We start from the raw sequence: 16,508 nt of genomic DNA, 5'->3' as shown, positions 1-16,508 counted from the left end.
CTTTTCTGATGAGGTGGGTGGGGATATTAATGAAGGTATTTTTATGTTTTAATTTTGCATAAGGAAATGTGCTGACATTTGGAAGATTGGCATCAAGTATTTTTCAGATGATAACAGAACATCAGTAAAAGATGCATTTAAAGTGCAAGATAGACTAGTGGATGTTCACTTTACTCATTTACAAAAAAGTTCACTGATACAATTTCAGATTCCATGCTGCAAGTAACTTTTAGAAAACTAGCACTGTTTTTGGTATGACATCAAAGAAAATATCCACAATTATCTGAAAAAGGTATACTCCTGTTTTGTTCACCTATGTATCTATGTGAGGCCAGTTTTTTCTTTTCATCTACTTCAACTTAAATTTAACATCACATAGATTGCTCTTCTGTTAAGCCAACCATTAAAGGGATTTGCAAAAATACCAGTGCTACTCTTCTCATTAAGTTCCTTTTGTTTTGGAAAATGTAGTTATTTATCATAGAAATGCTCCTTATGTTAGCATGTAATGGCTTTATTGTTATTTTTAAATGAATTAAAATGTTTTAAATTCTCTACGATATGTAGATGGATAGATAAGTATAGCATACAGAAACAAAGGCTCTTTGAGGTTTTCAGTAATTTTTCAGAATGTAAATGAATCCTGAGACTTAAAGTGTGGAATGTCTGTGATATATGATGTGTTCATAATTATCTGTTTCCACATTTTTATGGCCACCTTGTAGATAAATTAACCCTTGCTTTTTCTTTTTATTATATGAACTCTTTCAATATTTGTTTTCAGCAGTGTTTTTGGAACAGTGCCAGTGGGTGCTTCTGTACAGACACAGCCTGCTTCTTCAAGTGTGCCTGCTCCATTTGGAGGTATGTGTTTCTGGTATACAGTAGTCCCCCATTATCCATGGGGTACGTTCCAAGACCCACGATGCCTGAAACTGGATAGTACCAAACCCTATATGTACTATGTTTTTCCTGTGCATATATACGTTTGATAAAGTTTATAAAGTTTGGCAATGTCATGGATAGAAGATTCATTCTTCCCATAGATCTTGGGAACCTCAGCATACAATCCTTTTCTTATTAAGTAGAGAACTTTCACCTTGTCACTTAAAGGACTCACTTTATAGCTTCTCTTTGGCACATCCACATTATCAGCATCATTGCTCTTGCACTTAGGGGTCATCATTAAGTAAAAAATATTTGAAAACAAGCTCTACAGTACTGTTGCAGTTGATCTGATAACCAAGACAGATGGCTGCTAAGTGACTAACAGGTGATAGTGTACACAGCATGGACATGCTGCATGAAGGGATGTTCCATGTCCCCAGAGGACGGAGCAAGATTTCATCACACTACTCAGAATATTGTGCAGTTTAGAACTTATAGTTTATTTCTGGAATTTGCCATTTAATATTTTTGAACTGCTGTTGATTATTGGTAACTGAAACCTCAGAAAGAGGAACTATGGATAAGGGAGGACTAATGTATACAAGGTCAGACAATTAAGTTCGCGAACTCATCCTAGAAAAAGCGCTACATACCTCATTGCTGAATACCGCTGCGGTCACCTTAGAAGTACTCCCCTTGGGAAGCTATGCACCTACACCAGTGCCTAGTCTACCCTTCAAAGCAATTTCGGAACTCTTTTCCTGGAATGGCCATCAGAGCTGTCGTCATATTACCCTTCATGTCCTAAATGTCATCAAAATGTCTTCCTTTCAATATTTCCTTCATCTTCGGGTAAAGGAAGAAGTCATTTGGGGCCAGATCAGGTGAGTAGGGAGGGTGTTCCAATACAGTTATTTGTTTACTGGCTAAAAACTCTCTCACAGACAGTGCCGTGGAAGCTGGTACATTGTTGTGATAACACGCAAGAGCCATGAATTGTTGGTGAAAAGTTCAGGTCGTCTAACTTTTTCATGCAGCCTTTTCAGCACTTCCAAATAGTAAACTTGGTTAACTGTTTGTCCTGTTGGTACAAATTCATGATGAATAATCCTTCTGGTATCAAGAAAAGGTTAGCATCATCATTGCAACAAGTTCGTGACCTTAATTGTCCGACCTCATACATTGGTTTTTGTAAAGAGCCCACATGTATATTATATAGCATTACCTAGGTCTACCAGAAGACAGAGCAACAATTTATTATGAGAAAGCTTTAATTTTCTATCTTCATAAATATATGAACAAATATTTTAAATAATTTAATATGAATGTGTTAGGATTTTACAGTGTATCTTATAATTTTTTAAAGCTACACCTTCCACAAATCCTTTTGTTGCTGCTGGTGGTCCTTCTGTGGCATCTTCTACAAATCCATTTCAGACCAATGCCAGAGGAGCAACAGGTAAGAAGTAAAGACAGAGTACAGAACAGCGAGCTTTGGAAAAGGTATTTATTGCAAAAAAAAAAAAAAAAAAATGTGAAAAACATTAGAAAGTAAGGTTTCTTACTGATGTGAATGGGAATTTGTCCATAGGAGAAATACTAGCTGAAAGTTTATAAAATCCCAGAATTTAATATTTGAGAAGGACCGTAGGAGTTATCTAGAGTCCACCACTCTGTAGTCAGAGCCTTCAGTTCTCAGGTGAGGAAGCCCAGACATGGCGATGAGACTTCCTGGAGCCACACACAGCCAATTTCTGATGGAGATGGGACTTGAACATAGTGATTCTGACTTACTCAGTGGTCTGGTTTCAGAATTGCTGGTTATAATGCATTCAATCTTAATAGTAAAAATTTATGAGAAGTTTTTGTGTTCGTGTTTTTATCTCTTGACATGAGATTGCAGGGGATGAATGGACTTTGTTACATGAGTTGATGATAATCAGGTATATATCTCTTTTAGGGCATTAACATTTTAAAAATTGTAGGAATTTAATTTTGGGTATAATATTTGAGTATTTTCTCTTTCGATAACTTTTTTCTTAATTGTCTTTATCTTTCCCCCTTTTTTGTTTCATGCTGTAACCCAGTCATATCTTTCTTGCGTTGTACCTTTTTGACTTTTATCTTACCACCCTGAACACCAGAGCTGTTTGCCAATACCTCGGAGTGTCAGCAAGGGCATGTGGTATGGCTCGATCCCCATTAAGTCTAGAGTTGGTCGGCTTTGTTTTTGTGTATGTGTTGCAGTAATTTTAGAACCATAGCCTAACTCCAATTATAGCATATATTGATGTGAAATTTTGAGAGAGTAAGGTGCTTGTAACATTACAGTTAAACTTGTACCGTTAACAATTAGTAATTATTAACAAATCTCTTTGTCATTGGCAAGATTAAGAATTGTGGTATTGGGAGTTTGAATTATAACTTCCCTTTTTGCGTAAATGTCTCCAGTCATAATTTGTTGGTATCTTATATAATAATGTTTAATAAGTTGAATTTCACACAATTTAATTTTTTAAAAATGTTTTAATTCTGGCCTACTTAAGTGTTTAAATATCTATTGTGTTTTGGACAAAAATATTTATACTATTTATCAGTTGTGATATATGTAATACGTCTGTCTTTTAACATATTTCAACTTGGTGGAACGAACTTGTAAAAGATGGTGACACACGGGTTTTGTGTCTTAACTCTCATCAAGTAAATGTTTTAATCACTCTGACAGCTGAGGGAACTAAGGCTCAGAAAAGTTAAGTGAATATGTTTGGGGTACATCCAGAATTGTCTTTAAACCCTGTTTTAGTATTTATTTGCTAGGTGATCCTAAGAAAGCTGTGTGTGTGTGTGTGTGTGTGTGTGTGTGTGTGTGTGTGTTGAAGTAAAGATGATAGGGAGATGTTTAACGTTAATTTGCAAGATACTGTTGTGATGTTTATAATTATTATGACCCCATTTAACAACTGAAGAATGGGAACTCACATTACACCTTGACTGAGGTACTGTTGATCTAACTTCTCTGAGCTTTATTGTTGTCCTTTCTATAGAATGTGAACAATATTGTCTGACTGACAGGGTTGTTATGAGAATTGGGTGATGCAAATCATGGTGCATGGTTTTTGCATTATTGTATATACTTGGTAAATCTTTCCCCTTATTTTCCTTTCTATGACGGTACCTCTGAATTGGTTCTGTCATTAGGATTAAGGACTTTTTTGTGTGTATTTTATTTAGCGTATGAAACTTCTTTAAAGTTAAGGTTCTACATAGCATGTAAAATAATATAAAATGTGCAATATATGTTCAGATGATATAAAGTAATTTTAATATTAATCTAAGCAGAATTTATTGAAAGGTAGATCTATGTCCACAAATTTTATGTCAGGGTAAAATATTTTTTCCATTATAAACAATTTTGAATTTATCACATTGATCATCTTTATTACATTATTGAATTGACTAAATCAAAGGAAATGTTTAAATACATATGTTTCTATTGAAGCTGAAGTACAAACAATACTTTGATAAATACTCTATGTTTAGGAATTTCCAATGTTTTATACCATCAACATTAATATTAGTTCTTTAGGAAATAGGTTTTGTTGCTCTCAAATATATTACTATTGTTAATTCCATTTGAGGTAGCTTTTGAAAGAGGGTATTGCATAAAAGCTCCATGTGAAATTTCAAAAGGTTTTCAGTCTTCAAATACACATTTTAATTTTTTTTTCCTGCATTTACAAAGCTTTGGGGCTTTAACTTGGTGTTAACATAGAGATCTTCATTAGGAAATTAGCCAGTCTGCCCTAAGACCTTTTTTATTTTAGGATTCTGTAATATTTAGCATTTCCCCCCAGAACCTTTGATCCCTTATATCTAATAGAGTCAGTATAGCTTTCAATTATTAGGAAATTCTCTTAGAAATGTGAATGCATAGGCTTTATCTCCTAGTACTCATTTTATTGAATGAATGAATGATTTTCAATATTTTTTTCCTCAAGGAGATAGACTTATAGAAATGTAGAGCTGAAAGAATCAGAAACATCTAGCCCAACCTCCTTGTTTTATTACTTAAGTGGGAACCAAATTGATGGATTTGCCTTAACAGTTCAAAATCTTAGTATCCAGAACTCTTTAAACCAGCAATATTTCCATTCCAGTAAAGGATAATAGCCTCCACATTTATAATTTAGTTTTGTTTTGGTGAAACACATACAAATCAACATTATGTGCTATTCCTTTTTTATATCTAGATATTCAGTAGGCCCACCTGATCTGTCTAGTACACGAGTATTCTGGAAGTGAGAATTAATACAAAAATGGGACAGGCATGTAGGTAAGGAAACGCAAAGGGAAAAAAACAACCTTTATAGAAAGCTGCATGGATTGTGTAGGACGTGTTTACAGAAGAAGTGATTTACTCTCTTTACGGTCTTACCCTCAATTACTCTTAATATTTGGACATCCCGGGACTGGCCTGGTGGCTCAGGCGGTTGGAGCACCGTGTTCCTAATCCCAAGGTCGCCCGTTCAATTCACACATGGGCCAGTGAACTGCGCCCTCTACAGCTGAGATTGTGAATAACGGCTCTCCCTGGAGCTGGGCTCCCGTGAGCAGCCGGAGGTCGTTGGTGTGAGCTGTTGAATGCTGCCTTGGGCTGCTGTGTGCTGCCGCAGGGTACTGTGAGCCATCGTGGCGACCCCCGACTGCCGGGAGCTGCTGTGAGCAGCCGACCGATGACTAGCGACCGACTGCCTCAGCCCGGGGGAGCACAAAGCTCATAACACCAGCCTGGGCCAGGGAGCTGTGTCCTACACAACTAGACTGAGAAACAACGGCTTGAACAGAGTTGGGGCTGGGAGGGAGGCGGAAGAAGGGGGAAAATATTTGGACATCCCAAACATGTAGTAATAATCTGCAGTAGGCACTTTTAGCATCCAGTAGAGACAGTAAGTAACACCACGAAAAAATTAAATTTAGAGCAGTCTAGAGAAAATAGTTTCAAATCATGTATTTGATAAGGGACTTGTTTATCCAGAACATAAAAAATACTCTTACAACTTAATAATAAAATGTCTTTTATTATTAAAATGTCTTTGCTCAGTTCAAAAATGAGCAAAGGATTTGAATAGACATTACTTCAAAAATGTATAGATGGCCGATGGCCACATGAAAAGATGCTGAATATCTTTAGTCTTTAGGAAAATGCCAATCAAAACAGCAGGGAGATACCACTTTATACCCACTAAGGTGGTTGTAATCAAAAAGAGACAATAATAAGCACTGAGCACTGAGTAAATTACAAACCTGATACGTTGTGGGTAGCACTGTAAAATGGTAGATAACTCCTTTTGAAAATAGTTTTACAGTTTTTCAAAAAGTTAAACAGAGTTACCATATGACCTAGCAATTCTACTCATAGGAATATACCCAAGAGAAATGAAAACATATGTCCACACAAAAACTTGTACACAAATGTTCATAGCAGCATTATTCACAATGGCCAAAAAGTAGAAACAACCCCAAAATGTCCGTCAACTACTGAATGGATAGACTAAATGTGGTATATCCATATAGTAGAGTTAGAATTTGTTTGATAATAAATGAAATGAACTACTGATACATACTACATACAACATTGATGAGCCTTGAAAACATTAGGCTAAATAAAACACTAGTGACAAAATTCTATAATAACATGAATCCATTTACATGATAGATCCAGAATGGGCAAATCTATAGAGACAAAGTAGGTGGGGCAAAATGCAGAGTGACAACTAAAAGCTATGCCATTTCTTTGAGGGGGAATGAAAATATTCTAACATTAGATTGTGATGATGGTTGTACAATCCTGTGAATGTATTAAAATACATTGAAGTCTACACGTTAAGTGGACAAATTGTGTGATACATGATTTATATCTCAAAAAGCTGTTAAAAGAGTAAAAATTTTTTTATAGCTGCCTGAGACAAGAACTTAGGAAGGCATCATTTTTTCAGACCAAGGTGTCGTAATTATTATTGGTTAACAGTTACTGATGACTGCCAGTTTTTGCCAAGTATATTTTGTAGAACACGTCTCCTGAGATGTTACTAGTACTCTGGAAAAGGCTTCTGTGCCCAAACACATTTGGGAAATGCTAGTAGGATAAACAAATTTTAACCATTATTATTAATGCAGGACTTCTCAGCCTTTCATATGCTCTAAGAAAAGAGAGAAACATAAAGTGACCAAATTTGTTTATCACAGAACCCTTCTCCCTTTTTTAGAATTCAGAACATAATACAGAAAACCATCATTTTTTTAAGTTACTGTAGCAGGAAAAATATATTCATTGAATATTTACTCTACAGCACTTTTTAAATTAATTGTTACATTTAATATTCACAGCAACTCTGTAAGTAGGTACTATTATTTCTGTCCCTCCCTCTCCCATTTGAAAATGATAAAACTGAAGTTTATGGAAGTTAAGTCATTTCCTGTAGTTAGGAAATGACAGAACCATGGCTCAGAACCACTCCAATCCCTCAGTCGCTCTGCTTCTGCAAGTTTAATTGGTTAAATATGCCGATTTAAAATGCATGGACATGTATGTATTTTAGAAACGGTTCCCCTCGAGATAGTTAAAACAACACAAAACGGTTGTTATCTATATTTGTTTTCTATTAATGACATTTATTTATATGTAACCCCTCCAACCTCAGTCGTGCCAGGTGGGTAAGAGTGGCACCAGATGCAGTTTTCTTCTCTCTCTTTTCAGCCATTATATTTAAAACTGGAGGTGCCTCTACCTTTCTCATGAATGACATCGGTTAATTTCCCCCTCATAATACTTAATTAGTTCACTTGAGTTATCATTGTACATTTCTCGTTAATGTGCAGAGTTGTAAATAAAACAATCAAGTATTATTTAGGTGCTTTCTTCAAGGTCTGACTTTTTAGATGCTGAAGATAGATGATAGATTATTTTAGATGACCCGATGAAGAGCATTTTTGGGTGTAAATCATGAGGCCTGCAGTCTTTTTATGGATATGGTTGTATCTTCACATGGAAGAAAATGTTAATGTTTATTATTAAAAACATTTCATAAATGTTTCTTCATTTGGTATTTATTATTCTAATCTCCCCATTATTCCAAACTGTAAACTAGATCATGAATATAGTCGGAATATAAAGACTGTGGATATGTTTTATAATGTATTCTTATGCTACCCACTTTTAACAGTCCATTCTAATTTTAGAACTTCTTAATGAAATAAGTTTACTTTTATTTTGACAATAGTTACCATAAGTTAATTGACATTGGTCTCTTTACGGCTTTCCATAAGGCCTCTCTGGAGCAATGCATTCTCAAGTGTTTCCTCACGCTCATTTTGGTAGGTGGCCACACTGTGTCTAGATTTATGTGGCAGTTTGTCTACCTGCTTGTGGAAGCTTCTGCTAGTATTCTGGAACCCTGCATGTGGAATTAAGCTTTTTCCGTGTTTTAAAATGGAGTGGGCATGAATGTGTGGCATCGGGATTATGTTACATTTAAAGTTAAATGAAAATCTTTTGCAGTGATTTATGTTTTAATGCTGAAAAGCATTGTTGCTCACCTCCATGGTCACATTAGAATGTCAATAGCTTTTCCGATTATTTTTCTTGAGTTTGAATTCATAACAATGACACCTTTTTGATATATGAAACCATTTTACCACATTATTCCATGGAGTTTGGTTTTGCTTAACTGTATCCAAGTTTTGCTTTTTAGTCATGTCAGTGCATCGTTGTCTGTTACGAAACCCTCCTGTTACCCTTGCAGTATGCTTATTATTCTTTAATTCACTTGCTTCTCAGTGGCTTGTTTCCCTTTTTTCTCCTCAGTAGTAAAAAAGTAATTTGAAAAAATTTGACATTCTAATTAAGTTCATTGAGGTTCATTGTAATATACATTAGCATTATAAGGATTACTTGGGACAACATCTATAACACGTCTTTACGGTTTTTTAAAAAAAATAAAAGATAATTATGTATAACTTTTAGTATTTTTTTCCTGTGCTTTTAAATCAGTTAAGTTGGTAATTTTTTTAAATCAAGAAATTCAGTGCATTATGTTTTTGATAGCATCACACTAAAAATATTTCACTATGTAATTATTAGTATGCTGTATTAAAAGCAATATCATTGGCTCTTATTTCATTGGGACCTTTCCTAGAACACATAGTTGGAATGTTTGTAATCTTCTCTAGCAATACGTAATATACTCTTCTGCTACTACATGTGTTTCTGTAATGCAGATTAGGTCGTAAGTAATTCATAAATGGGGGATGGTAGCAGCATAGCACATAGCGAGTTCACAACAGATTTCCCCAACCTGTGAAGGCTCTATTCCAAGGAGTGATGGTGGCTGGGCGTGGCATGTCGTGGGGGGCAGAAGGGGGTGCAGTGTTGAACCCCGTGCTCCTTTACCCTACGTCCTTTACGTCCCTTGTCTCTTCTGAGGTTGCTTACTGCACTTCCTTTTCAATCTGTGCATTTTGCCCTCATTTCTGTAACTCAGCAGTGCTCACCTTCCTTAAACCTTTTATCCAAACCAGTTTTGTTTACCTTCCTAAAAAACAAGGAATGTGAGAATCCATGTATTTCCTTTGGAATCGATTTATTAGGAGTGTAACATATCCTTTTGTGTTGTGTTTTTATTAAACCCTCCTCCCCCGCTCTCATTACAAAGCTGCATAGTTTTTGTGTGGCCTGCCTCTAACCCTATTTATTTCTCCTGTAACTCTTGTTATTTTTAGTGAGCTATTGTGCAGAGGTTTTAAAAATTTTTTTCCCAGGAATGCACAAATTATGTTATAGCAGACAATTCAGTAGATAAAATTAAATTTTTGACTATTTTACTCTATATTGCAAAACTAAAACCAAAAATGTATACTAGTATCCATGTGAATTGCATGATGATGGGCTTTAAAACTAGGCTGCTGTTCACACTGGAACTTGATATAATTACTTTGAAAAGTCTTGTGATTTCAGTTGATAGCTTTGTTAGTTTTATTCTGGTCACTGGGTTTTAGGAAAACACAATTTCATAGGTTGTTACACTGTATAGTGCTAAAACTTAGTATTAACTTGGTTGTGTTTTGGATTCTTTTTTTTGTTTTTGGTTTGTTTTTTGAGTTTTGGAATTTAAAATACCTTTAATGTACCTCTTAATATTTTTCAAGGTAAGTGATGTCTGTAACGTTGAATATGGAAACAAAATGTGCCTTTGTATGTGAGTGACCAGGCCTCTTCTCTCCCACCAGCGGCCACCTTTGGCACGGCGTCCATGAGCATGCCCACTGGGTTCGGCTCCCCCGCTCCCTACAGTCTCCCCACCAGCTTCAGTGGCAGCTTCCAGCAGCCTGCCTTCCCAGCCCAAGCAGCTTTCCCTCAACAGACAGCTTTTTCGCAGCAGCCCAATGGTAAGAGCTAACATTTGGCTGGCCGCAAGTCCCCTTAGGGATCGTTTGTATGTGCTAATGTTACATGTTTGGACAAAAGGACTTATCTAAAAAATGCTGCTGTAACATTGTCTACTGAATGTTTACTAGGTAAACATTTGTGTAGTAAAACCGCCTTTGGTGATTCCAGGCCTCAGAAAATGGATCGAAGTCGTCAAGTTTTGTGACCAGATTACAGATTTAGGAGAAATCAGAGACTAAAGAGTACTCCTTCTTTCTCAGAATCTCCAGTGTCTGTCTTATTATTTTTTCTATGTTCTAATACATTTCCTGATTTTTAAAAGGCAACTTTATAAACCTAGAGTGTTCTTGTTTGTGCTACATCAGAAAACTACCGTATTTCCCCGAAAATAAGACCTAGCTGGACAGTCAGCTCGGATGTGTCTTTTGGAGCAAAAATTAATATAAGATCCGGTGTTATGTTACATTATATTATATTATATTAATACTGTAGCATACCATACTATATTATATTATACCTGGTCTTATATTTGACCTGGTCTTATATTATAGTAAAATGAGCTGATTGTCCAGCTAGGTCTTATTTTTGGGGAAACACATTTTCGGGTATTTGTGTGTCATTTTATGTAAGGTGTTTTTTTTTTTTTTTTGGTGGGTGTTTTTTTCTTTTTTGTTGTCGTTGTGACGTAGACTAGTTTTCTAAATAGGTAACTATATTATGGTTAGAATCTGTTACTTATTTTCAGGAAGATTCACTAGACACCAGTTTTTATTACTATTTTTTTAACCCAGCTTGCTCATGGCTCAAGTTTGAAGTCCATAGATTTGAAGGTTATTCTTGAATTACAATGACATATTTTCTTTTTTAAAACCAGTGGTTAGATAAAAATTTGGAAATAGGGTCCATGGCAGACCCATAATGATGAAACGTTTCTTAAGGAATACTGGGATGTCCACATAGAAACTATTGTGTGGTTGTAAGGAAAACTCTTCTTAGATAGTCACAAGCTCATCTACTAATTAAATCCTTTGGATGTCAGCAGTTTACGTATCTGAGACAAATCGGAACTAACCATTTCTGGAGAGCTGTATAAAAGCTCTTTTAAGACATGCCGCAGGAAGTTTGTCTCTGATATTTGAAAGAACATGATGCCTAACAATTTAACATTGATATTTTATTGTTGCTATGGTAGGACTTTTCTCTGAAATGCATTATGAGGCTTTATAAACATCAGGTTGTCTCTCAAAGGTGTGGGTTATAATTGGTGGTTCTGTTTTAACAAGGTGCAGGTTTTGCAGCATTTGGACAAACAAAGCCAGTGGTAACCCCTTTTGGTCAAGTTGCAGCTGCTGGAGTATCTAGTAATCCTTTTATGGTGAGTGGGATGCGATTTTAAGCACTTTATAAGTTGTGTGTTATTTTCCAATTAGGAAAAACAGGATGTGACTCCTAGATACTGTTTGGTATTCTGTTATGATGTAAAATTATGCAAATTGAGGCAACCATTATACATGATTCTTTTTTGACTTAAAAAAAAGGAAACCACATTAATCAGCTGCAAATCAGCATTGACAATAAATAAGCTGTTTTATAACATGAAACTTGTTTGCTTTCTTGTCAAAGTAACACTCTCCTTGAGGCTGTAGACTTAGAACATTGTGAAAAGCGGTGTTGGAGTCAGATTTAACTGGAATCATAAATGCATTTTTTTAAAGCACCAAGTCCTTCTTAGAATCTATTTTGAGGATTATCTGAAATAATGGGTATAAAAGGCACAACATAGTGCTTGATACCCAATAGTTTTATTATAGTATGCTGCTAATAATTATAATGAATAAATTTGATTACCAACTATTAATCCTAATCTAAGTACTGTTTAATATTTTCATCTTTTCCACACACACCACTATTATTTGTCTGTTTATAACATTTTGTCTTGTGTTTTACTTTAGACTGGTGCACCGACGGGACAATTTCCAACAGGAAGCTCATCAACCAATCCTTTCTTATAGCCTTATATAGATATTTTACTGGAACGAACTTTTACGTGGTCACATTACATCTCTCCGCCTCTTGCACTGTTGTCTTGTTTTACTGATCTTAGCTTTAAACACAAGAGAAGTCTTTAAAAAGCCTGCATTGTGTATTAAACACCAGGTAAGATGTGCAAAACAGAAGGCTCCAGTAACAACTTTTATCCTGTGAATTGGCAGAAAAAGGTAGCAGTATCATGTATATTAAAAATTGGCTAATATTAAGTTATTGCAGATCCCACATTCATTATGCTGCAGTACTGTACATATTTTTCTTAGAAATTAGCTATTTGTGCATATCAGTATTTGTAACTTTTAACACATTGTTATGTGAAAAATGTTACTGAGGAAATAGATCAGCCTCTTTTAAGGTGCTGTCATATATCTTGGAATGAATGACCTAAAATCATTTTAACTATTGCTACTGGAAAGTTACGAAGTCAAAATTGGAAGGTTTTATTCGTTCTTGAATTTTTCCTTTCTAAAGAGCTCTTCTATTTATACATGCCGAAATTCTTCAAAAATGTAGAAGGTTACCTGTCTGCATAATAAAGCTGATCATGTTTTGCTACAGTTTGCAGGTGAAAAAATAAATATTAGAAAATATACGACTGTTTTTGTGTTCTTGCTGCAATGCCTTTACCAAAGTGGCCTTAAATATGAGTAGTGAATTGAGAACATCTCGAATTCTTAAATTAGAATTTCAGAAGACTTCTAGTGACTAACTTTTATGTCTAAAAGAGAAAATTTTATAAAAAGGCCATGTAGAAAATGTATTAAAACTACTATGACTGCTATATTCAGGAATATGTCAGTGGTAAAGCATTTAAATGTAGCTTGTCAGATTCACCGTAATCCTTCTAATTTCTTTGCAACTTCTTAATTTTGTGAAATTTGTATATATGAAGAATTTGCATGTATGTGTATTTACAAATTTTTAAAAGTATCTTGAATTCTCAGACTGCAAAAGGCCTATTTTAAATATTGATTTAAAAAATATTGTCTTTGAATGTATTGGAAGCAGACATGCATTAACTGTGACATGATTGCACCTCAGTTTCCCCCCCCCCCTTTGGACAAACTGATAATTTTAATAGGACATTTGTTTATGTTCATTTCTGGGGGCAAAGAAACTGGAACCCAGTGTTACCTTAAAGTTATAGAATACTTTGTTTAAAAGACGACGATACTAATGTTTAGTTATATCTTTTTGTTAATATTCAAATGAACTTGTTTAAATGTTTCTGTATAGTAATGCCTCATTCATCCAGAGATAATCTGGCAATCTCATCAAAACAGACGGAACAGAGAAACTTGGAATAGTTTGTTTCTTTTTAATGCCTTTGATCATCCTACATCAGTTACAATGCCTTTTCTGATTATTTGATTTTCCAGCCCCATAGCATATTAGCAGTTCAGAAGTGGTGTCTTGAAGGCGATAGAAAAAACTATGAAGAGTATATACTGTCGAAGACCATTTAGTTTAGGGACAGCCAGCCCAGCCCAGAGGACACCACCGTATTGCATCATCATCTGATAATTGTCTATTACTATGACTCTGTGTCATCAAGGAAAGGTGAAATTACATACACAAATATGTAATACATGTTTGTAAAGTTTTGTCTTACAATGATTAGAAATTTTTTTAAAACCCTTGGTATTAAAAGAGGTGAACATTAGTTTCCTCAAACATTTTATTCATGTTGAATACCTTTTTCAATGGTGACTACATGAGTTATCATACTGTATTAAAATCTGTGTAGCATTTTAGACTTGTTAAAACATTGCTGTCCATTGCATATCTAGCTGAATGTGCGGTGTATCTGAACCATTTTGATAAGCAAGAAGACTGGGAAATCTCTGCCCCTTTTCTGAGCAGTATGCCTCTTCTTTTAGAATTAAATGAATGCTGCAAAGGTCTTGGTGTGTGTTGGTGTATACTTGAAATGTCTCTACATTTTTGGGGTCTTCCTCCAACCCCTTTTTCATGGAAGGAAAACTTAAGAAATGTCCTTGAATTTATATGTTTTAGATTGTATTGGGTCCCAATCAGTTCATATGTACAGAGTTCTAATATATCATTGTAGGCCATTACTCCAGTAACCTACCGGGCTTTCCATTTAAGAAATAAGTAAATTAAACACCTGTTATCAAAATAATTTTAAAGACTATTTTTTTCTGGGTAAATTTTGAAGTTTGTAACTAAATGGGAACTTACTGACTTAGTTGAAACAAGTGCTTATAAAAATCACAAGACTTAATTTAAGAAGCAATCCAGCTTTAAAGTGGGTTTAAATCAACGTCTGTTAGACTTTCGTATTCAGATTTGCTTCTGGTTTTATATAGACCGTAAGAATTGTGTAGAGTACTGAAGAAGAGAAAATTCTCGAAGGGGACAAAGCTGAAGACCTTCGTGTTTCCTGGCTTGAAGCACATCATCTCTCCTGTTCCATCTTTACTCAGGAAAGAAAATATTTCTTTTCTTTCAGGGTGGTGAACTTTGTTGATGAAGTTTAAAGGCATATTTTATTTTTATTTTTGTGAAAATAGAGATTACACAATCACTTTCTTCCTTAAAATAATTCCTTCTTTGAATTTGAAGAATCTGTGAGTTGCATCTGCCCCCAACACACACACTCTTTGTTGCAGTTCCTGTAAATTGGCAAAATGGAGAGAATACTGGCTGCTTCCACTGCACCAGCAGTGCCGGAACATTTTGGTCTCGGGACCATAGCTCTTAAAAATCATTGAAGATGCCCAAAGAGCTTTTGTTTATGTAACTTGTGTTGATTAGAATTTACTGTATTAGAAATTAATACTGAGTCATTTAAATATAACAATATTTAAATATAACAATAATAAACCCGTTACATGTTAACAAATACTATTTTTGATTAAAGTGTTACCAAAAACAATGAGAAGGACATTATTTTACATTTTACACATCTCTTTAATATCTGGCTCAAGAGAAGCAGTTGGATCTTCATCGCAAGTCTTTTGACATCAGGTGGCAGGTGGAGCCTGGAAAACTCCCCTGTGCACTTAGGAAATCAGGAGTCACCAGATACGGCATTTTAGTAGCATTAGGAACATAATGTTGGCCTTGGGTTTGGGGGACGGACCTTCAGGGGTCCTCAGACCACACTGAGAACCACGGCACTCCGCTTTAAGTTTGTATGTTTCTGGAACAACAGTGTCTAGTTATAAGGTAAACCATACTACCTGAACTTCTAAGTGTTTTTGTTTGCTTGGTGGGAAAAATTGAAATTCCAGTCGAAATCGCCAACGTTCACATGTTTTCTGGTGAGTATCCCCTTTAAAAAGGATATAACAAGTTCTGATTTCATGGTTATTGGTGTTTATTTTTTCATCATTTACTATTACGGAAACTGTAATTGTTTTGGGTGACTGTCAAATAGCTATTTTAAAATTTTAATAGCACACCTTGCTGAAGTATATGTGTGTGTGCACGCGCGCGCATTTTAATGAAAAGTGTATTCCTCTAACAAAAATCACTACCCTCCTGGAAGTCGGCTAGTACAATTAAAGGATGGTATTTTCCTCCAAAGGCTTTTTACGCTTTGTTCATTTTTAAACAGAACACTTGCCATTGCTTCTCCCTTAAAATGTTTTGAAAGTCTTTTGAAGACATAGTGACTTTTTAAAGGTCGTGAGATAAGTGCTCACCACACTCTGTAAACCATCCTCTTTGTCCCTGCGTTTGTGCTTCTGTGACGAACTCCTGCTCAGAACGACGGCCTCATCTTCCGCCTCCACTGGCACTCTCAGACTTGCACTCTCTCAGGAGCCATTATGAAGATAACGTCTTTTTAAAAAGCAACAACTTCAAAGTCGTGGTTTTATGGGGTGTGGTTTAAGCCCTTTCCATGTATCAAACTTGCTAAATGCTTTTCGTGTATTAATGTCATACAGTCATATGCTAAGGGTGAAATGCAAGGCATGGAGAGGTTAAGCCAGTGACAGACGTTTTGCTCTGGGGAGCAAGTATTTTGTTGAATTAAAATGCTGTCACATTTATGTGTATGTACATTTTTTTAAATCTTAAATTCCAAGAGAGTTTGTATATCCTATATACCTAATAAAAAATAATTTAATTTGGGTTCCATTTATAATTTGATGAA

The 16,508-nt window shown here is 35.3% G+C and overlaps 1 protein-coding gene across 11 annotated transcripts in view; it reads left to right on the top strand.

The window, feature by feature from the left end:
- AGFG1 (ArfGAP with FG repeats 1) overlaps nucleotides 1-14,468 on the top strand; it is a 71,153-nt gene extending 56,685 nt beyond the window's left edge. For 4 of the 11 annotated variants that reach the window (XM_033112203.1, XM_033112201.1, XM_033112192.1 and 1 more), the window contains 6 exons: nucleotides 785-864; nucleotides 2,255-2,347; nucleotides 8,215-8,262; nucleotides 10,174-10,332; nucleotides 11,617-11,708; nucleotides 12,286-12,972. In XM_033112203.1, the coding sequence (XP_032968094.1) occupies nucleotides 785-864; nucleotides 2,255-2,347; nucleotides 8,215-8,262; nucleotides 10,174-10,332; nucleotides 11,617-11,708; nucleotides 12,286-12,345 (532 nt within the window). In that variant the 3' untranslated portion in view covers nucleotides 12,346-12,972. Of the gene's footprint in view, nucleotides 1-784; nucleotides 865-2,254; nucleotides 2,348-8,214; nucleotides 8,263-10,173; nucleotides 10,333-11,616; nucleotides 11,709-12,285 lie in introns of all 11 variants that reach the window. The other 7 variants (XM_033112196.1, XM_033112200.1, XM_033112202.1 and 4 more) reach the window with 5 other exon arrangements.
- The last annotated feature ends 2,040 nt before the right edge of the window (nucleotides 14,469-16,508 follow it).

Source organism: Rhinolophus ferrumequinum, chromosome 8 (assembly GCF_004115265.2).
Source record: "Rhinolophus ferrumequinum isolate MPI-CBG mRhiFer1 chromosome 8, mRhiFer1_v1.p, whole genome shotgun sequence".
NCBI classification, from domain to species: domain Eukaryota; kingdom Metazoa; phylum Chordata; class Mammalia; order Chiroptera; family Rhinolophidae; genus Rhinolophus; species Rhinolophus ferrumequinum.
The sequence above is the reverse complement of the archived record's forward strand: the minus strand, read 5'-3'. Positions and strand labels throughout refer to the sequence as shown.